This window comes from Sycon ciliatum, chromosome 12 (genome assembly GCF_964019385.1).
Source record: "Sycon ciliatum chromosome 12, ocSycCili1.1, whole genome shotgun sequence".
NCBI classification, from domain to species: domain Eukaryota; kingdom Metazoa; phylum Porifera; class Calcarea; order Leucosolenida; family Sycettidae; genus Sycon; species Sycon ciliatum.
In genome coordinates, this window is record NC_088654.1 from 21,548,877 (window position 1) to 21,567,742 (window position 18,866).

At 47.6% G+C, this 18,866-nt stretch overlaps 2 protein-coding genes across 3 annotated transcripts in view; one reads left to right on the top strand and one right to left on the bottom strand.

The window, feature by feature from the left end:
• LOC135828304 (protein sidekick-1-like) overlaps positions 1-18,866 on the bottom strand; it is a 260,914-nt gene that overhangs the window by 113,574 nt on the left and 128,474 nt on the right. Inside the window, exon 8 of the mRNA XM_065340752.1 lies at positions 4,064-4,339. Coding sequence (XP_065196824.1) covers positions 4,064-4,339 — 276 coding nt within the window. The remainder of the gene's footprint in view (positions 1-4,063; positions 4,340-18,866) is intronic.
• LOC135828648 (uncharacterized) lies at positions 7,221-10,474 on the top strand. 2 transcript variants are annotated; one of them, XM_065341072.1, is made up of 3 exons: positions 7,221-7,597; positions 8,355-8,618; positions 9,187-10,474. In XM_065341072.1, the coding sequence occupies exon 3, from the start codon at positions 9,347-9,349 to the stop codon at positions 10,031-10,033; it is 687 nt and encodes a 228-aa protein (XP_065197144.1). In that variant the 5' UTR covers positions 7,221-7,597; positions 8,355-8,618; positions 9,187-9,346; the 3' UTR covers positions 10,034-10,474. The 2 variants fall into 2 exon arrangements, with proteins under 2 accessions (XP_065197144.1, XP_065197143.1); XM_065341071.1 differs by having other exon boundaries at positions 8,355-10,474.

An 18,866-nucleotide genomic window follows, 5' to 3' on the forward strand; every position in this document is an offset into this window, starting at 1 on the left:
CAAACCGGTATCACTACAAATTGAAGACGCAAGGCAATAGACCCCCAACTTGGGAGGCTCAAAGGTAAGTAAAAATTCGTAAAGAGGGGAAGGCAAGCGAAGGCAAACTATCAAAAACTGGAAATCACTACGGTATCCTACTAAACTCAATGTTGATGTAACGATGATGAACAAGATAGGTACAATAAAAAGTAGTTTCACACGACGTACGTTTTGCCGGTTTTCTGGTGACGGCTCATGACATGTGCTTATTAAAACTCGGATGGTGAGATAATTATTATAAGTGAAAAAGTAAGTAGTAGTAGTAGCATTCGTTGGTGAGCTAGCAAGGCTCGTAGGTGGCTTTGCCACAGGCGCCTGCCTAAGTGCCGTGTCCTGGACTGCTGTCGTGGTGGCCAGTCAGCTGCTTCTCCAGCGGCCACATCCCGAGAGCCATTCAGCGGAAAACGCCAACCATCTTAAAAGACGACTGGGGATGTGGTTAGCTGGTGACTTCGACGACCTTCTAGATGAAGGTAGATGCATCCAGGCACATCTCAGGCCACAAAGCAGTAAAGGACGCAACGCTACGGGCTTGGATGACACCATGTTTAGCCGACTGGTTTTCTTCGGGCGCATTCAACCGGCCTCCAGTATGGTGCAGTCAGGCGGAGTGGGTCGGATCCTGAGGATGGAGGACTGCGTGTCGGAGGACAAGACGGTCTGAGGCGTACTTCTAGAGAAGCCCCTGCTCCCCAATTGGCTGCGAAGGAAGTTCTGCTGCTTGACGAGGCAGTTCCAGCGAATCCCATTTTATTCGATCGAATAACGTCACAACTCATAAAAACCGCCAGCAGATAAATAAGCGGCTCTGCTGGTCCATCCGGGGTAGACGCTGAGGGGTGATCCACATGCTGACATGTTATGGGTCGGTGTCTAACAATTATTTGTCCTCCTCGCTTCCTGCCTCCTCGCGCGTCCTTTGCACTGATGATATAAACCCTTCGTGCACCGAGGCTCTGACCGCGGCTCGCCTAGTCCCTTTGGACAAATCCCCCGGGGTAAGACCCATAGCCGTTGGGGAGGTTTCCAGGCCCATTATGTGTTGTGCGGTCCTGAAAAGTATCGAGAGCGACGTTATGGACACCACTGCACTACGACAGTTTTGCGTTGACGTGCCCTCTGCTTGCGAGGTCTTGGTGCATGCCATGCATAGTCTGTTCAATCTGGACAGCACTGACGCCATATTACTCGTTGATGCATCCAATGCATTTAACTCATTAAACAGAGAAGCAGCACTGCATAACGTACCCATTCTTTGCCCTGCTCCAGGCCAAGTCTTAAAAAAACGTACAAAGTCCCTCCCGCCTGTTTGTCACAGGTAGCGGCGAGATTCTCTCACGCGAGGGAACATGCCAAGGGGACCCTTTTGCAATGGTGATCTATGCGGTAGCGATCATGCCTCTCATTAAATCTCCATCCACCCAATGTCCAAACACAACACAGATCTGGTATGCGGACGATGATTAGGCTGCTGGTACTGTCAGCAATGTATTCGACTATTGGTCCATACTAGGCGAAATCGACCCAGAATATGGGTACTACCCCAATGCGTTAAAGACCGTCCTTCTTGCAAAGGAGGCACGTGCGGATGAGGCCCGTCGTATCTTTTCTGGCACGGGAATTAGCATCATGACAGAGGGCTGCAGATACCTTGGTGGCGCGCTGGGATCGGATGAATTCCAAGAATCATTCATCCGGGAGAGGGTTGACAAGTGGGCTGCAGAGGTCGATCGCCTTGCGGAGCTTGCTGTCACCCAGCCCCAAACGGCATAATTATACTGTACTCGTGCGCAGCATAATTTGTCATTGGTGATACTGTCTAAGGGCGGTCAGCTGTGAGGCTACACAGTCTGCGAAACTAGATCAGGCCATTCGGGATAAATTGTTGCCCGCAGTCTCCGACATGATTTTGCAAGATGATGATCCGCTGCGATGTTTAATTTCATTACCTTGTCGAATGGGTGGGTTGGGTATCCCCAGGATCTCAGATTCTTGCGGAGTCACGCACAAAGAGTGGAGCACACCTTCCGTCTCATTGTTGAATTGTGTGCATCAATTACAGAAACAGCCTGCATCATCACCTGCGTGTCAAAGCCTTGATGGGTCTCAAAGCCTTGATTTTGCATCGCCTCCTGCCGAATCGTCGGCGGCTTCTTCCAACACGCAATCACACGGTGTTGGAGAGGATGTATGCGAGGAGGTTGGTGATGATTGGCCGCCGCCACGACCTCCTGGAACACCAGTCGCTACCACTGTGACGGTGCCATCTCACGGAGCTCGCAGTCCCATTAGCAATGCAGTCATGGAATGTCGCAGGCGTCTGCAGAATACCCGCAAGAACAGTGTTCGTCGAGAACAGCAGGCTCTCAACAACATTAAGCACAGTTTGTCTGAAAGCCAACGGTTTCTGGTAAACATTTGCAGTGGCGCCAGCAAAGGAGTCTCATCCTGGCTCACGTCATCACCAGGAGTTGCCAATGGTACGGTCTTAAATTGCTCGGATTTCAGAGACGCTATCGCCATTCGGTACGGCTTGCAGCTGGATGGCCTATCCCCTAATTGTGTGTGCGGCAAGGCAATGACTGTAGACCATGCGATGACCTGCCCTTGCGGAGGGTATCCATCCGCCAGCCACAATGAGGTCCAGGATCTCCTAGCAGATGTAATGCGTGGAGTTGTTCAAGACGTGGAGGTCGAGCCGAAGCTGCTTCCAAATCAGGAGGAGCAGCTCAGTAGGGTGACGGCGAATCGCTCTGTTGAGGCTCCTGTTGACATACGGGCTCGTGGTTTTTGGACGCGGCAGCAGGAGGCCTTATTCAATATCCGGGTAACGCACCCTAGGGCCAGCCTGCTGTCGCGTTCCAAAGTCATGTGTCAATTGGAGCGTAACGAAGGAGAGAAGAGGCGGCAGTATGGCGAGAGGATCAATGCAGTTGATAGAGGGAGTTTCACTCCGCTGGTGTTTGCGACAAATGGCATGGCGGGGAAAGAGTGCACTATATTTTTGAAACCTCTGGTTAGCCTGATTCTCGAGAAGAATATCGATCTATCGTACTCTGTTGTCATGAGTCATTTGCACTGTCGTTTATCGTTCTGTCTCCATCGTTGGTGCATCACTTGTTTACGTCGCTGCAGAGCGTCCTATCGCACTAAGCGCTCTGCAAAATTTGTTCATGAATGCCGTGTAATGTGGCGTGTTTAGATGTCTTGCTCAATTTGCAAAAGATCTCCAGTTATTATTATTTTATTATTATTACTTTTTGTCTTCTATTACGAATGCCCTGGCGAAGAAATGGGGGGGGGGTGTGCCTGACTGACGGTACACATTCTAAAAGGTCTATTGAACCTGAAATTCAAACCTGAAATTCAAACCTGAAATTCAAACCTGAAATTCAAACCTGAAATTCAAACCTGAAATTCAAACCTGAAATTCAAACCTGAAATTCAAACCTGAAATTCAAACCTGAAATTCAAGCACCATGGCGCAAATCTAGAAGTTGGGAATGACTGGTGTGGTGAGAGGTATCACTTCAAGTGACAAGCACTGGAGCTGGGTGTCTCCTACTTGATTAGGTGATGGCTGTGGATGGTTTGAAGTTCCGAAGGTAGTACCTATTCTCGTGAGGACACTTTCACACAAGTGCCCTCCTCTTGTTGAGAGAGGTGCTTGGGTGCTTGTGCGATTGCGCTTTTTCCGCCAGGCACAGGTTGCACCTTTTGCTTTTGTTGCTGTAGGCCACTGGTCTGCGGTGTACCGCCCATTGAATGCTGCATGCGTTCCCTTCATCCTTTTTGGCCCAGACGTACTGCGATAGGCGAGTGTCCTTCTCGTGTTGTCTGTCACGGAATGATGATTTGTGTTTTTAGTAGCATTGTTTGAATGTTTGAACCTGAAATTCATGAAATATATCTTTACTTTCTCAATATCCTCATTCTCTTTTAACTCAGTACACAATAGTAGTCGTGTGTCTGCATCCACAGCGCACAAGAGAAAAAAACACAACATACAAATGTCACTTACAATCTTCTTCTTTCACATAAAGTGCATAGGGTCCGGTTCCAGCCGAAGACACTGCTGCCACTTTGAAAGTAGATGGAATGCCAAGTAATGGTATTTCGACTTTGAACATAGTGCTTGTGGAATAGTACGTCGCATTGGAGTGGCCAATTGTGGATATAATGACATAATTGGAAACATGATAATGAGTATATGTCACCGCTGTCCATGATATTTTCAATTTTCTGGTTTCATCTTCTGTTGACTCCACTTTGAGATTGGATGGTGCCTTCAGTAATTCTATAAGCAGCATAGAATACGTAGCATAGAATATTTATTTTTAAAAACGTTTTCGAGGCTGTCAGATAATCATTGCCCACATTCTCTGTCAGCATTGTTGCGAATAATGTTGCATGTGCTAGATTTTTCCTGTCTGATATATTCTCTGGAAAAATCTACGCCAGTGAAGAGAATACCCAAAGGGTAAGGAAAAGCGTTCGGCTAGTCCATCAATGAATTTGTTCCACCTCCACCACATTCGCTCTCTGGCCGACCTCATCACACCAGCAACATGACTACAAGTTGTAGATACTGACAAAGAAACTGTTCTCCATACACAACCTGTATTCCTGGTCCTCTTGTCTCACTTCGCACGTTCTCTTTCTCCCTTTCTCCTTTTTTCTTACCTCCCCTTCTGCATAAATTCTTCGCTAAATGTATCACCTAGTTGTAATGGTAACCACTCTTGTGATGCTACTTATCTTTATGTTTCACTGGTTCTGGTTGAAGAGAATGTCTGAAAACTGGTCCATGAATTTCGGAGTCCTTATTGATGATGATGGTGATCAAATACCTTGTAGTTTTATTTAACCAATAAGTTCATGTATTTACACAATTGGGTGAACTCACCCATTCCACAATTCTCTGCAAATCTGAACCATTCCATTATAATACAACGTTTCGGCACTCGGCCATCGTCATGTAATAACAATGAAGTTCATGTATTTTACATAATCAAGTGGTGTGCTTCACTGTCAGAAAAGTGCTCAATACCGATGTAGGGCAGAGCCTTGTATACCTGCCTGAGGATCGTCGTAATAGGTGAAACTCAGGGTTGCGACATAGCTTCCAATTTCTCTCGTGTATTTTACATACGTTTTAGCCTCCCAAGTTTGATGGTCTATTGCATTGTGTTCTCGAGTTGTAGTTTGACCGGTTTGCTCAATGGTTTTACTAATTTCAACATCACTATCCTGTAACGTTCTACATTTTTTGTTGCCAAGGGACATAGCTGGTTCACATCTTCAGGGTACATCCCTTCACCTCATGGGAACTTTCCGCACCTAAGCCCGCTAAAACGGAAGGTTGTTGGTTCGCAATTCGTAGATGTACTGAAGTAGCACTGTCAGGTCACAATATCCTTTTCAGTTTGTTCTACTTTTTTTTAAATTTCTGACTGTATATTGCGGTAAACAACCAGCAGAAAACCGAATGGGCGCTGGCGTCGGCTTCATCTTACACATGAAAGAAAATTAAACAGCTTGGCTCTCTAATGGGACAGCAGGAAGATGTGGCAGTGCCGGTTTCCCGGATGATTCAGAAGCGCCGTATGTCCATGCTGGGACATGTGCTTCGACTGGATGACGACACACCTCCACGAAAAGAAATGGAGAGCTATCTGGCGCATACCGGGCCAGGCAGAAGGGGCTGACGACTCACCACCCTCGCTACAACAATCAAACAGGACCTGGTAGGGAAGGATATTGCCATGGAAAATACGAAAGATTTGCAGAACTTGAGGGAGATGGCTGGCGACAAGCGTGCCTGGAGCCGGTTGTGGAAGTGAACGATAGGGTATTCGTTTGTAGAACTCCACTCCATGATTACCAGCTGTGTTCAATATTCAACAATAGAATTTCATTCCTATCAAACCAGCCATGTTTTAATATTTATTATTCACATATTTTACCGCTAGCTCATTACGATAAGCTTCTCGGCAATCAAGCAATCAGAAATGCAGAAGCGGAACGAGGTATTATTTTTGCTACGAAAATATTTTATCTCTATTACGCAAACCAATAATAATAATAATAATAATAGTAGTGTCGTATCCATACGATTGGCACGTGCCTTTTAGGCCTCTACGGGACAAGTATGCCTTATTTAGTTGTTTTATTATTTATCTATCTCCCGTAAACGGGTTCATAATCGTCTTTATTTTATATTTCCCCACATGGCTCCCGCTCTTTATGCAACAGTTCGTACGCATATTTATTACGGTGATACGCTATTGCATGCGGGACCAGCAATCTCGTGGCCATGGATTTCCATGGCCACAACTAGATCATATTGCCATCACCTTGCTTTTCGCTCTCTCTTGCCTTCCGCCTTCAGGCGGAAGCTTCGGCTTTCGTCTGTCTTGCCTTGTGCTCTCATCGTCTCTTGAACCAAGTTAGCTCCTTTGAAGATGTGAGTCAACCTGAACGGTGGTGTGAGTGTACGTGTCTGTATATGCCTGAGTGTGTGTGTGTGAGAGTATGTCTAGGTATATGTGCGTGCGTGCGTAAGAGTAATTCTGTTGGTGGACTCTCTCCAAGTGGCCACCACTGCACGGCCTTGTAATGGGAAGGTTTAGTAAGTAAGTTAGTTCATGTCGACGACCGCAGCCTTGGGGTCAACCCCGGGCCGTCCGGATACGACATTTGGCGCAGTGAACAGGATCCGACACCTTGTGTGCTGTCAACGAGAGAGACATTGATGATTATGACATTGTGATGCCCCGGTCGTTCGAATGGACGGGCAGTTTGGATTTTCCGCTGCCCGATCCGCGAATGACCGGACTTCTACGAGATCTCAAGGATATCAAAAAGAAGGTATGGTTGTTCTTGGTCTGTTTCTCGTGATCGTAAGTTTGATGAAAATTCCACGTGGCGTCGTATATCCATTATTTTGGTTGGTGTCACTTGGTATGGACATTCGCATTCTGGAAACAGATGTGGAGCGCCGCCAAGTCAAGGGTTTGATCATGGCGTTAATGGAGAATTTGACCTGTATGACGAAGCTGGCACAGTGGCAGCAGTTTTCCTGCTGTGCTTGTGGTTTGTGGGTTTTTTTTGTGGTTTTGTGTTTGTGACCTTATGGTTCAGCAGGTGCTGTGAAAAAGAGTTGCTGTTACCTCCTGCGCTGTCTCGGCAGCTGCTCATGCTCGTGCAGCTATTGTAGCTGAAGCCATTGCTGTAGGGTTTCTACCGCCCCATCGGTGGGAGTGGAATCGACGTCCCTACAGTGCGATCCTCGCTGGTCCCCTGACCTTGCCGTGAGCGTGCGGACATGTTGGTGCCTCGAGCGGTGAATGGATGTCCAGTGGACGCTGTGATTGATACAGGATCCGCCGCTACATTGTTGTCAGAGGATTTTGCCGACCGCCTACCTAAGGAGCTGGAAAAGGAAACCTCTGACCAAGGCCAGAAGTTGATTAGCCCCAACGGGCAACCACTAGAAGCCGTGGCGTCAGCAATTGTTCAGTTGGAACTCGGAGATGCAACCTGTTGGCACCGGGTAAGAATTGTTAAGGGGTTGCCGCGTGATTGTATTGTTGGCCAGGACGTATTATCCCACATTCCTTGCACAATTTCTTCGGGACAAGGGCGAATGTTCTTCTCTACCTCCCCCGCCTCAATCAGTACTGTGGGTTCGGATTATGGAGTGTTGAAACTGGGCCACATTGTTACCCGGGGAGGGGGTTAGGACCGACCCGGGTAAGATCGAGGAAGTCGGAAACTGGCCTACCCCTGAAGCAGTTGGAGAAGTGCGTGGTTTAGTGGGATTCTGTGGGTATTATAGGCGGTTTGCCCAAGATTTTGCCACCATTGCCCGCCCCTTGTACAGCCTGACGAAAACTGGCCAAGTGTTTTTGTGGACCCCTGACTGTGAAACCGCTTTCCTGAATCTGAAGACAGTGCTGACGACCGCCCCAGGACTAGCTTACCCCAGGTTTGGGCAAGATGCATCACCATTTCTGGTAGACGTAGATGCTAGTGGATTAGGGTTAGGAGCAGTGCTGTCTCAGGTTCAGGAAGGTCTGGAACGGCCGAGAGCGTAGGCTAGTCGACTTCTGGCCGATACAGAAACACGGTACGCATCCACGAAAAATGAATTGTTGGGTTTGGCGTGGGCTGTGCGACATTTTCGTTGCTACCTGCTTGGTAAACAATTTGTGATTCGTACTGATCATCGTTCTCTAGAACACTTGGCTAATTTCAAAAATCCACCGGCGATTGTGGCTCGCTGGCTGGAATATTTGTCTGAATTTGAGTTCACCATATTGTACAGGGCAGGTCGATCGCACGCTAACGCTGATGCATTGTCACGCCGCCCTGACGCTTCGACGACGCTGTTCGTAGGGGCCGTGAACAACGACGTTGGCAACATCCCCACATCCCTCATCCGCCGTTTCAACTGGCCGTGGTCAAGATGGGAAACGGAACAGGAGAAGGACCGAGATCTCGCCCAAGTAGTGTCCTGGCTAGGTATGGACTCTCCGCCTTGCCCACAGGACATGATGGGTAGCAGTCCTGAGGTACGTATTTTGTGGAAAAATCATGAAATGCTGGTTCATCATGAGGGGGTGTTGTGCCGTCGTTGGGAGGACCCTTGCCCGGTAAGCCGTCTATCTTGCAAGTTGTTGTTCCCCGGCATTTACGTTCATTGGTTTTGCAAGAGTATCATGACCAGGGGGGACATACGGGTTCTACACGCCTGCAGAAGAAACTGACGCAACAATTTCACTGGGTAGGCATGAAGAAAGGTGTCTTGGATTGGGTTGCAAGTTGTTCTTCCTGTAGCCAGTTGAAGCGTCCCGTTGGCAGAGGGTCTGGCGCTCCAATGCAGTCTTCCTGGACGGGGTATCCTTTTGAGCGAGTAGCTATGGATTTGATCCCCAATTTGCCGGAGACAGCGGAAGGGAACCGCCATATTTTGGTTGTAGTTGACTATTTCACTAAATGGGTGGAAGCTTTTCCGCTTTCGAGAATAGATGCTTCCACTATTGCTTTGGTGTTTGTTAATGAGTTTGTGTCACGTTTTGGTGCTCCTGATCGGTTGCATACCGATCAGGGCAAAAACTTTGATGGCTCTCTGTTTCGCAGTGTTTGCTTTCTGCTTGGCATAGATAAGACCAGGACAACTGCGTACCATCCACAGAGTGACGGTCTGGTTGAGAGATTCAACCAGACGCTTGAGCGTGGCCTGGCGCACTATGTCTGACGGAATCATCGAGATTGGGACATCAAGTTGCCAGCCTTCTTGATGGGATACCGCTCGACGCCGCAGACTAGTACCGGCTACAGTCCAAGCTATCTGCTCTTTGGTCGGGAGCTATGCTTACCTCAAGACTTGGCATTTGGATTACCGCCAGGAGCAGCATCCGCAGTAGCGTCCCAGCCGGAATTCGTGAGTGCTCTCCGCCGACGCCTGGAGGACGCTCATGCGCAGGTTCGGGAGCACTTGGGCAACGTGCACCGCTATCAAGCGCATATCCGTGATCGCAACGCTAAGGCCGTGACGTTTGCAGCTGGTGATGCAGTGTGGCTTCTGGTGCCGGCCATTCCGACGGGTACAACCGCCAAGTTTTCTAGACTGTGGCACGGACCGTACCTAGTCGAGGAGAAGCTCTCCGCCGTCACCTACCGCATCAAGCTGTCTGAGCCCACGGCACGTCGGCTGATAGTGCACGTCAACCGGCTGAAAAGTTGTCATCATCGACCGAGTCGGCTGCAGGAGGTTCACGAACAAGATGAGTCGGACCCACCACAGCCCATGGCATCCACCCTGACTCCGTCCTACCAGCCTGATGCCACTGATGCCGCCGCCCGAGACGAGGAGGACACCGCTTGGGTATTCGACAGTGCTCCGCCAGTTGGCGTGATGGAAAGGCGAACCCCGCGTTCCCGCCATCCACCTCAGCTGTTTGGGAGTCCCGTCTGGCACGAGTAAGGATTTCAGTGGTATTGACTGGATTGGTTGTGGCCAATATTACAGCTAGTCTTTGAACAGTTTTTTGATCGGAACTCCAATTTTGACCTGCACTCGTTTAGTTAAATTGTTAGCTATAATCTTAGTCTAAATTATTACGTTACTTATAACACGAGGACGTGTTCTTTTCCGTGTAAGCGGGGGGATATGTCGTATCCATATGATTGGCACGTGCCTTTTAGGCCTCTACGGGACAAGTATGCCTTATTTAGTTGTTTTATTATTTATCTATCTCCCGTAAACGGGTTCATAATCGTCTTTATTTTATATTTCCCCACATGGCTCCCGCTCTTTATGCAACAGTTCGTACGCATATTTATTACGGTGATACGCTATTGCATGCGGGACCAGCAATCTCGTGGCCATGGATTTCCATGGCCACAACTAGATCATATTGCCATCACCTTGCTTTTCGCTCTCTCTTGCCTTCCGCCTTCAGGCGGAAGCTTCGGCTTTCGTCTGTCTTACCTTGTGCTCTCATCGTCTCTTGAACCAAGTTAGCTCCTTTGAAGATGTGAGTCAACCTGAACGGTGGTGTGAGTGTACGTGTCTGTATATGCCTGAGTGTGTGTGTGTGAGAGTATGTCTAGGTATATGTGCGTGCGTGCGTAAGAGTAATTCTGTTGGTGGACTCTCTCCAAGTGGCCACCACTGCACGGCCTTGTAATGGGAAGGTTTAGTAAGTAAGTTAGTTCATGTCGACGACCGCAGCCTTGGGGTCAACCCCGGGCCGTCCGGATACGACAGTAGAAAGGAAAAGGACATATGGAAACGAGTTAAGAGTAACTTTCCACCACTGTAACTAGATACTATATACAGTCAGAAAGTGCAACAACTAGGCACAAAACTGACAGAGTACTGAGACATTCGACGTCCTGACACCTAGCTTCAACACATCTCCGTAGCGCTAACCTGCTGACTGTATATAGTATCTAGTTACAGTGGTGGAAAGTTACTCTTAACTCGTTTCCATATGTCCTTTTCCTTTCTACTTTTATTATTGGCTCAATACCCGAAAAGAATTCGGGTGGACACACCCATTCCCATAGCGCTGCACATCACATCCGAACCAGTTCCGTTATTTTTACAACGTTTCGGCGCTTGGCCATCGTCAGGTAATAACAATGAATACCATGGAAGCCACCCAAGAGCAGTATATACGCAGAGTGTAGCGCCAAAAAAGATGCGAATTATGTCACCTAGTATGCAGAAGGGGGGGACAGAGAGAGAGAAAAGGCGCAACTAGCACACCACGGAGGAGAAGCAGCAGAAGGTAGCGCGCATTGTGCTCTGTGAATGGCGTTACGCAGAGTGTAGCGCCAAAAAATAAAATGATGCGAGTTATGTCACCTCTATACAGAAGGGGGGAGAGGAAAGGTGCAACTGTGCACATCATGGAGAAGAAGAGCGCGCCGTTGTGCTCTACGAAGTGAGGGTACATGCCAAATAATTATGGTGTTAATTCTAGCACAGGAGGGGAGCACGGAGCCCCATGATTCAATGCACTATGAGGTTAAACTTCCATGCCAAACTGTTACCACCAGGGACGCGACGAGGCATCAGGAACAGAATGGATTTGAGTGACCCGCCTCATATTATAATTATTCAGTGATATTGAAGTAGCAGCAGGTGAAGCTGAGAAAATTCACAACAAATCCCATCCGGTGCTTATGTTCACATGGGGCTTGGCATCACGAATCTCAATCGCCTCGCGCAGTTTGCGACGGGCTCGATCAGGCTCTCTTCCTATTACTTCAACTGCAGAGAATGCACTTTGCCCATAGTTAAGCTTACATCCAGGGTGAGTGGTACGAATATGTTGGCCCCATAGCTTGTCGAGTTCCTGGCGTCTTGCCTCACCATTATGTTCTTCCAGGCGAGTTTCCAGAAAGCGGCCAGTCTCACCAACATATTGTTCCGGACATTCTTTGCACTTCAGCTGATATACAACATTCTTCTGCATACATACATCCTGTCCCCCGGATATACACGAGATACACGGCCCCTTTGGGCGGCCTCTCTTTTTCGGTTGTAGCGGATTTGCAGCCTTGACACATAGAGGAGGAACGAGGGCGGAGCGACACAATGTGCGCCTCAGGCTACCAGTGTGCTCATATACGACTATAACCGGAATTTTATACTTTCTGATTGCTTTATTCACTGCTTGATGTACTTTATCTGACTTATATGGAAGCAGAGCGGTTTCAGGCCTAACAGAAGCACCTCGGACGTAATATGGTCTTACCGTTGGGCTATAGCCCGATGCCAACGCCTACAACAGAAGTATGACATTATCGGTATCGACATGTCGAAAGCATTCGATACCATCTCGCGTCCGAAACTGATCAGTGTTCTTGCGTCATTCCTTGACAACGACGACGTTACACTGATTTCATATCTTCTGCAGCACACCACCTTCCAGGTTCGATTGCCGGGAACGGATGGCATTAAGTTCAAAACCGACAGAGGCACCCCACAGGGGGACTCATTATCTCCTGTGCTATTCATCGTGTATCTAGAAGCGGCCCTGCGGGACGTGCGAAATATCTTACCGATCCGGCCACAACTCGACATCGACCTGCACCTCCCAACTGACACATCATATGCTGATGATGTTGACTTTCTGTCATCTAGCGGAGCTGACCTCCAATCATGCCTCCCTGTTATTGGGGACACCTTAAAGCAATGGGATTTGACAGTTAACTCCGCCAAGACAGAATTCACCCATATCGAGAGGTTCAGCGACTGCATTGCAGAAGAATGGAGGCTGACCCGGAAGCTGGGATCGCTACTGGGTGACAGGGAAGATGTATCTCGGCGTATGCAGCTGGCCACAGGTGCGTTTCAACGGCTTTGGGCACTGTGGGTGAGAGGCTCGCAGGTGAGAGAGAACAGACGTGTCAAGCTATACAATGCATTTATCACACCAATACTTCTGTACAATTGCTCAACATGGGGAGTCCCAAGCAATGTCATCAAGCGATTGGAAGCATTCCACAGACGTCAATTGAGAACAGTCGTCGGGATCAAGTACCCTCAAGTCATCAAAAATAGCGAGCTGTATAAACGCACCAACTCCCAGCCCCTTGGGGAAACCATTGTGAGAGCGAGGTGGCGGCTCTTTGGCCATGTCCTGAGACTAAACGACGATGTACCAGCACGCGTTATGATGGCAGCATACTTCGAAAATCCAAGTTCCGCTGCCACCTGGCGGGGCCGGCCACGTACCACTCTGCCACTGAGTCTGCACCAGGACCTGCAGCGTATCGGGGGGTCGCTCAAGAAACGCGAGGAACTTGAGAACCTCCATGCCATCTCCCAGTCACGACAAGACTGGAAAGACCTATGCAGCATTGTGATAAAAGCATACATCAAAGCCTAATAATACTGCTTCCACCTGTGGCAGCTGCATGGCCGTACGGTGTACCATAACATAACTCATTGACTAACATATTTTGTGAAAATATTATCCTGTAAAAGAATAGGAATGTAAACAATATACCTGTGAAAACACAACCTTGAATGCTACTAACACAACCTGTGACTACAATAATCATGAGATCAACCCCAAAACATTTCTTGCAGTTTACTTTCGTAGAGTTTGCAACTTTGTGTTCCTCAACACAACTTGCAGCTTTCTTCAAACATATCCTCAACCTTGGTTCTGTCCTAGATCGTGTATACATACATTCATTGTTTCGTCTCATCATTATGGAGCAGCTTATGCGAAGGCTAGCCAAGCTTGCTTGGCGATGCCAACGCGGAAAAGCCTATAATAATAATAATAATAATAATAATAATAATAATATGGAAGCTTTAGAAATGCGCAGCATGGGTTGGCATGGCGACGGCGCTTTGGCCTTATGGAGGCAGTGCGTGCCTCTTCAATGATTCTCTCTGGGTAATTGTTCAATCTTAATTGTTCATGAACTCTCGCTTCACTTTCTGCACGCATTCTGGTATTCGATGAGAGCCTCTGAGCTCTGAGCTCTGAGCCTCTGTGACGAAGCAACTGCCAATTTGATATGGTGGGGAAATGCCGAAGTATAATCAATGAGTAGACCACTAGCACATGCCTTCTGGTACAGCTTGTATGCCTGCTTGTCTTCCTGGATCATAATTGTGATATCCATATAATTTATGGAGCCACTCACCTCGCTGAGCTCATATGTGAAGTTGATACTTGGGTGTGCAGAGTTGAAATGCTACACAAACCGTATCAAGCTCTCTCTGCCGTGGGTCCATAGCAGCAGGATATCGTCGATGTAGCGTTTGTAGAGAAAAAAAATAACGGAACTGGTTCGGATGTGATGTGCAGCGCTATGGGAATGGGTGTGTCCACCCGAATTCTTTTCACAGATGAAGCTGCAGGAAGCCTCAGCCCTTCTTCAAACTCAATACCCGAGTTTCAAATAATAATAATAATAATAATTTGAAACTCGGGTATTAATAATAATAATATTTGTAGAAAGGAAAAGGATATTAAGGATGCGATTAATAGTATTAGTGAAGCGGACATTACAAAATGATGAATGAGAATACATGTATCTAAAATGGTTGTTCCTAATCGATTTTCTTGAGATTATCATCAGGGAAAATCGTCTCACAATAGAGGCTATACGGAGAAACAAACTACTTATAGGTTAATGGATAGTGGGAAGTATACAAGGTGAGGTGTGAAAAAAAACTAAAGTGGGACTGTGTTCACTGGGCAATACATTGTCTACGACTCCTATTGCTCGACTTTATACAAAACTAATCTCGTACGAAATTTGATCATGCGCGCTAGGCGGATTTGCTCGCCTGATAAGCTTCAGCAAGAGCTTTGTTTCCTGAAGAAGGTATTCGTTCAGAATGGATATCCTGTTCAGCTCCTCAGTAAGCTGTTTAACGAACATGATATTCAGGCTGCCGAGCCTGAGTTTGGACCTGACCCATGTCGTGTGTTTTTACGACTTCCATGGAAAGGTCAAATTTCGCTGGATGTGGCCCGCGCCGTGAGGACTGTTGTCAGACAAACCTATTTTGCCACAGCATTGACAACAGTCTTTACTACGGCCCGTGCGTTCACGGTGAAGAAGGATGTTCTTCCTACCCAACTGATTAGCCATGTAATCTATCATTTTGAATGTCGGCATTGTGATAGCCGATATGTAGGAAGAACCCTTCAGCACCTGAACGCACGCGTCAAACAACATGTACCATTGTACCTATTGTCAGATGGAGCCAAAGCCCAGCGACCTGGATGAGGCCGTCCCCGCAAACAGGTGCCAGTTGCACAATTAGAACAGAACCACACAGTACCGGTTGAACGGACTACAAGTACACAGGTACGTGAGACTGAAGGAAATGGCCAAACACAGGTACGGAGACCAGTAACTAGGAGCATGACTCGTGCGCTGGTAATAGCATCTACAACCGGACATGGACTGGCAGCGAGCAGTAGCGTGGGATTGTCGTTGGGTGCAGAGGACGGGATGGAAGCGGAGGAGGATGAGGAAGGTGAGAGCAGTGATGAAGAGAGTGAGTTGGACAACCAAGATGAAGTTGATCGGACTGAAGGTGAGACCACAACGAAAGGGTCAGCCATTAAGAAACACCTCTTGTCTAGTAGCGAATGCCGCTCAGTGTATGATGATTCATGTTTCACTGTTTTGTGTCGTGCTCGTAGGTTTCGTGAACTTAAGGTATTAGAAGCTGTTTTCATTCGTAAACACAATCCTAATCTATGCATTCAGAAAGAAAATGTCACAAAACTGAGACTCTTCACCTAGCATTCACACACGTATTCATTCGCATACACCTACACCTCACAGTTCCTCACTCTATCACATTCACCTGCTTCCACGCCTTCATTTCACTCACCTTTTGTAGTAGCTCACACCGTCAGAACACTCTCACATCTTTTCTTCTAATTTCTTTCGTCTTCTCTCCCACTTTAGTTTTTTTTCACACCTCACCTGTTATACTTCCCACTATCCATTAACCTATAAGTAGTTTGTTTCTCCGTATAGCCTCTATTGTGAGACGATTTTCCCTGATGATAGTCTCAAGAAAATCGATTAGGAACAACCATTTTAGATACATGTATTCTCATTCATCATTTTGTAATGTCCGCTTCACTAATACTATTAATCGCATTAATAAAGTTATTGTCTCCTCGTCGCCTTTTCGATATTAAGGATACGAGTGAAGAGTAACTCTCCATCACTGTAACATAATACTATATACAGTCAGTCGGTTAGCGCTACGGAGATGTGTTGATGCTAGGTGTCAGGACTGTAGCGGAATCTCAGCCATTCCGTTCCCCGGGGCGCAGGACACAAAGGACAATACTTGTTTGTTTTACACTATTTATATTGACATTACGGAAATGGAGAAAACACTCAAAGGGACGAACAAGAAGACTGACAACAGGACTCTCGACTACAAAATCGCGCATGCTCATATCACACATGCACGCGACTGGACGAGACAGTTTGGGGAATGCCATCACACAGGAAAACAACACATCATTTCACAACAGGACGTCGAATGTCTCAGTACTCTGTCAGTTTTGTGCCTAGTTATTGCACTTTCTGACTGTATATAGTATCATGTCACAGTGATGGAGAGTTATTCTTAACTCGTATCCATAATGTCCTTTTCCTTTCTACATCTATTTATGGCTCAACATCCGAGTTTCAAATAATAATATTATTTTTTTTTAAAGAGGTCAGAGGCGTATAATTCTTTAAAACGAAGGTAAGTTTAGGTCGCAAGTATCCACGCAAACACACATCCATTGTCTTTCTATTCTTTGACTCCATGAAATTATTGTCTTTCTATTTCTATTTCTGACTCCATGAAATCGTCTTCATATAATTTTTTCCTTTTCTTCTTTTGGTCCTTTCTGTCTTATATTATTATCATTTCTTGTTTTCCCTTGCATATCATCCTTTCATCATTCTGTGAGAACCTGTCCTATGGGCAGGTGAGAAGGCATCTATGCCTGTTCATTTGGTGAAGTAAAATAAACAACAACAACAACAACAACTATAGCTACAGGGCAGTTAGCTTTTTTCGAGCTCCGTAGTTTTTCGCAGGTTTTGCAGGAGCCAGCCGGCAGCAGGCCGGTCTGGAGCAGGGTAGGGACTGGATAGTTTAAAATTAGGTAGTAGATAGTTTGAGCGTTCCAAAATGCCCACGTCCGGTGAAAATCGCAGTTGGAATTCGGTCTCTCCGAAAGTTCTAAAGAGGAACACGGGTACTTTCCACGTTCCACTGCACACGAAAACCCTCGAAGTTGCTGAGGCCCTGATTGAACATGGCTACACCGACTTGATATCCGTGCAGCTGACTAGTAACTTGAGCTGCAAGGCCACGTTTCATTCCCGAGACACTCTGACACGACTTTGCCGAAACGGTTTCCATCTCAAGTCAGTGGAAGTGCGCGTCACTCAACTGGTGCCTGATTCCGTGGAAATCCAAATCCACGATGTGCCCATCTGGGTCCAAGACGACGTTATTATCGAAAGCCTGGGTGTCTTTGGATCGGCCGTTGGGCCTCTTCGCCATGGATTTGTCAAGACGAAGTCAGGGCTCGCCATTGCCACTGGTATCCGCTTCGCCACATTCTCTCTTCGCCCCAACATGCAGATTCCGTCGTATATGAAAACATCTACGAACAACTTGTTTCGTGTACGCTACGATGGCCAGCCTGCAACCTGTCGTAAATGCTCCCAACCGGGACACATCGCTGCAGATTGCAAACTCGCCACAGGAACGACATACGCCAAGCAAACCGCGCACACCAGAACAAGCGCAACTGCAACTGTCGGAGTGCAACCTGGTGAACTTACCGTACAGACCGGAGTCCAAAACGAGTCGCCAGACTCGGCACGCTCCAACAGCAGCACTGCCAGCAGGCCCAGCACCAGCCCGAGTACTCTCTCGAGTACTGGATGTAGTACGAGTGCAACTCCTGTGGGGTCAAATGTTGGAGAACCCGCAGTCAGCACTGAAGTGTTCGATGAGGGGACTACTGACGACCTTACCACCATGGAGACGGACGTTGTGCTGGTCACTGACAGCCTCTCCCTCGTAGATGCCCTCCGTGGAGACCCATACAGGATCAGCCCAGACACCATTGCTGCGTTCGATGCTCTGACAGAGGTTGCTCGGAAGGCTCATTCCATCAACCTTGTCTGGATCAGCAGCCACTGCGGTGTTGCTCTCAATGACAAGGCGGATCGCCTTGCGCGGAATGGAACACAGTGTGTACAGGCCCAGGTTCAGCTACCTATCCAAGCTGCCAAGGCTTCAATTCGGTCTGCAACCGCATACCCCCGGCCATTACTCAACACCAGCAAGTTCCGCAGCCCTCCGTCCCGGCATGAGACCACCATCCTCAATCAGCTGCTCACTGGCCATTGCAGCCTGCTGAATAAGTACTTGTTCCAGATTGAGGCGGCACCTTCACCCGACTGCACTCACTGTCCTGGAACAGTTGATGATGCTGCCCACCTCCTGCTAGCTTGCCCTGCCAGACACAGCAGTCGAGCAGGTACACGTCTATGTACCTTCACATCAGTCAGGGAGGCAATTCTCACACAACCATCAGAAGCTATCCAGTTCTTGCAACTGGAGAAACTGATCTAAGTTTCTACTACATGTACACTGTACTCTCACAGTCATTTTCATATTTATTATGACTTGTAGTTACCGAAGAAGAAGAAGAAGAAGAAGAAGAAGAAGGATACTTCAGCGTTGAAAAACCTGACAGATACTGAGCCAGACATGTCGTCCGCACAGG

Excerpts from the sequence above, each read along its gene's own strand:
- LOC135828648 (XM_065341071.1), top strand. The coding sequence starts at position 9,347 with ATGGGATACCGCTCGACGCCGCAGACTAGTACCGGCTACAGTCCAAGC.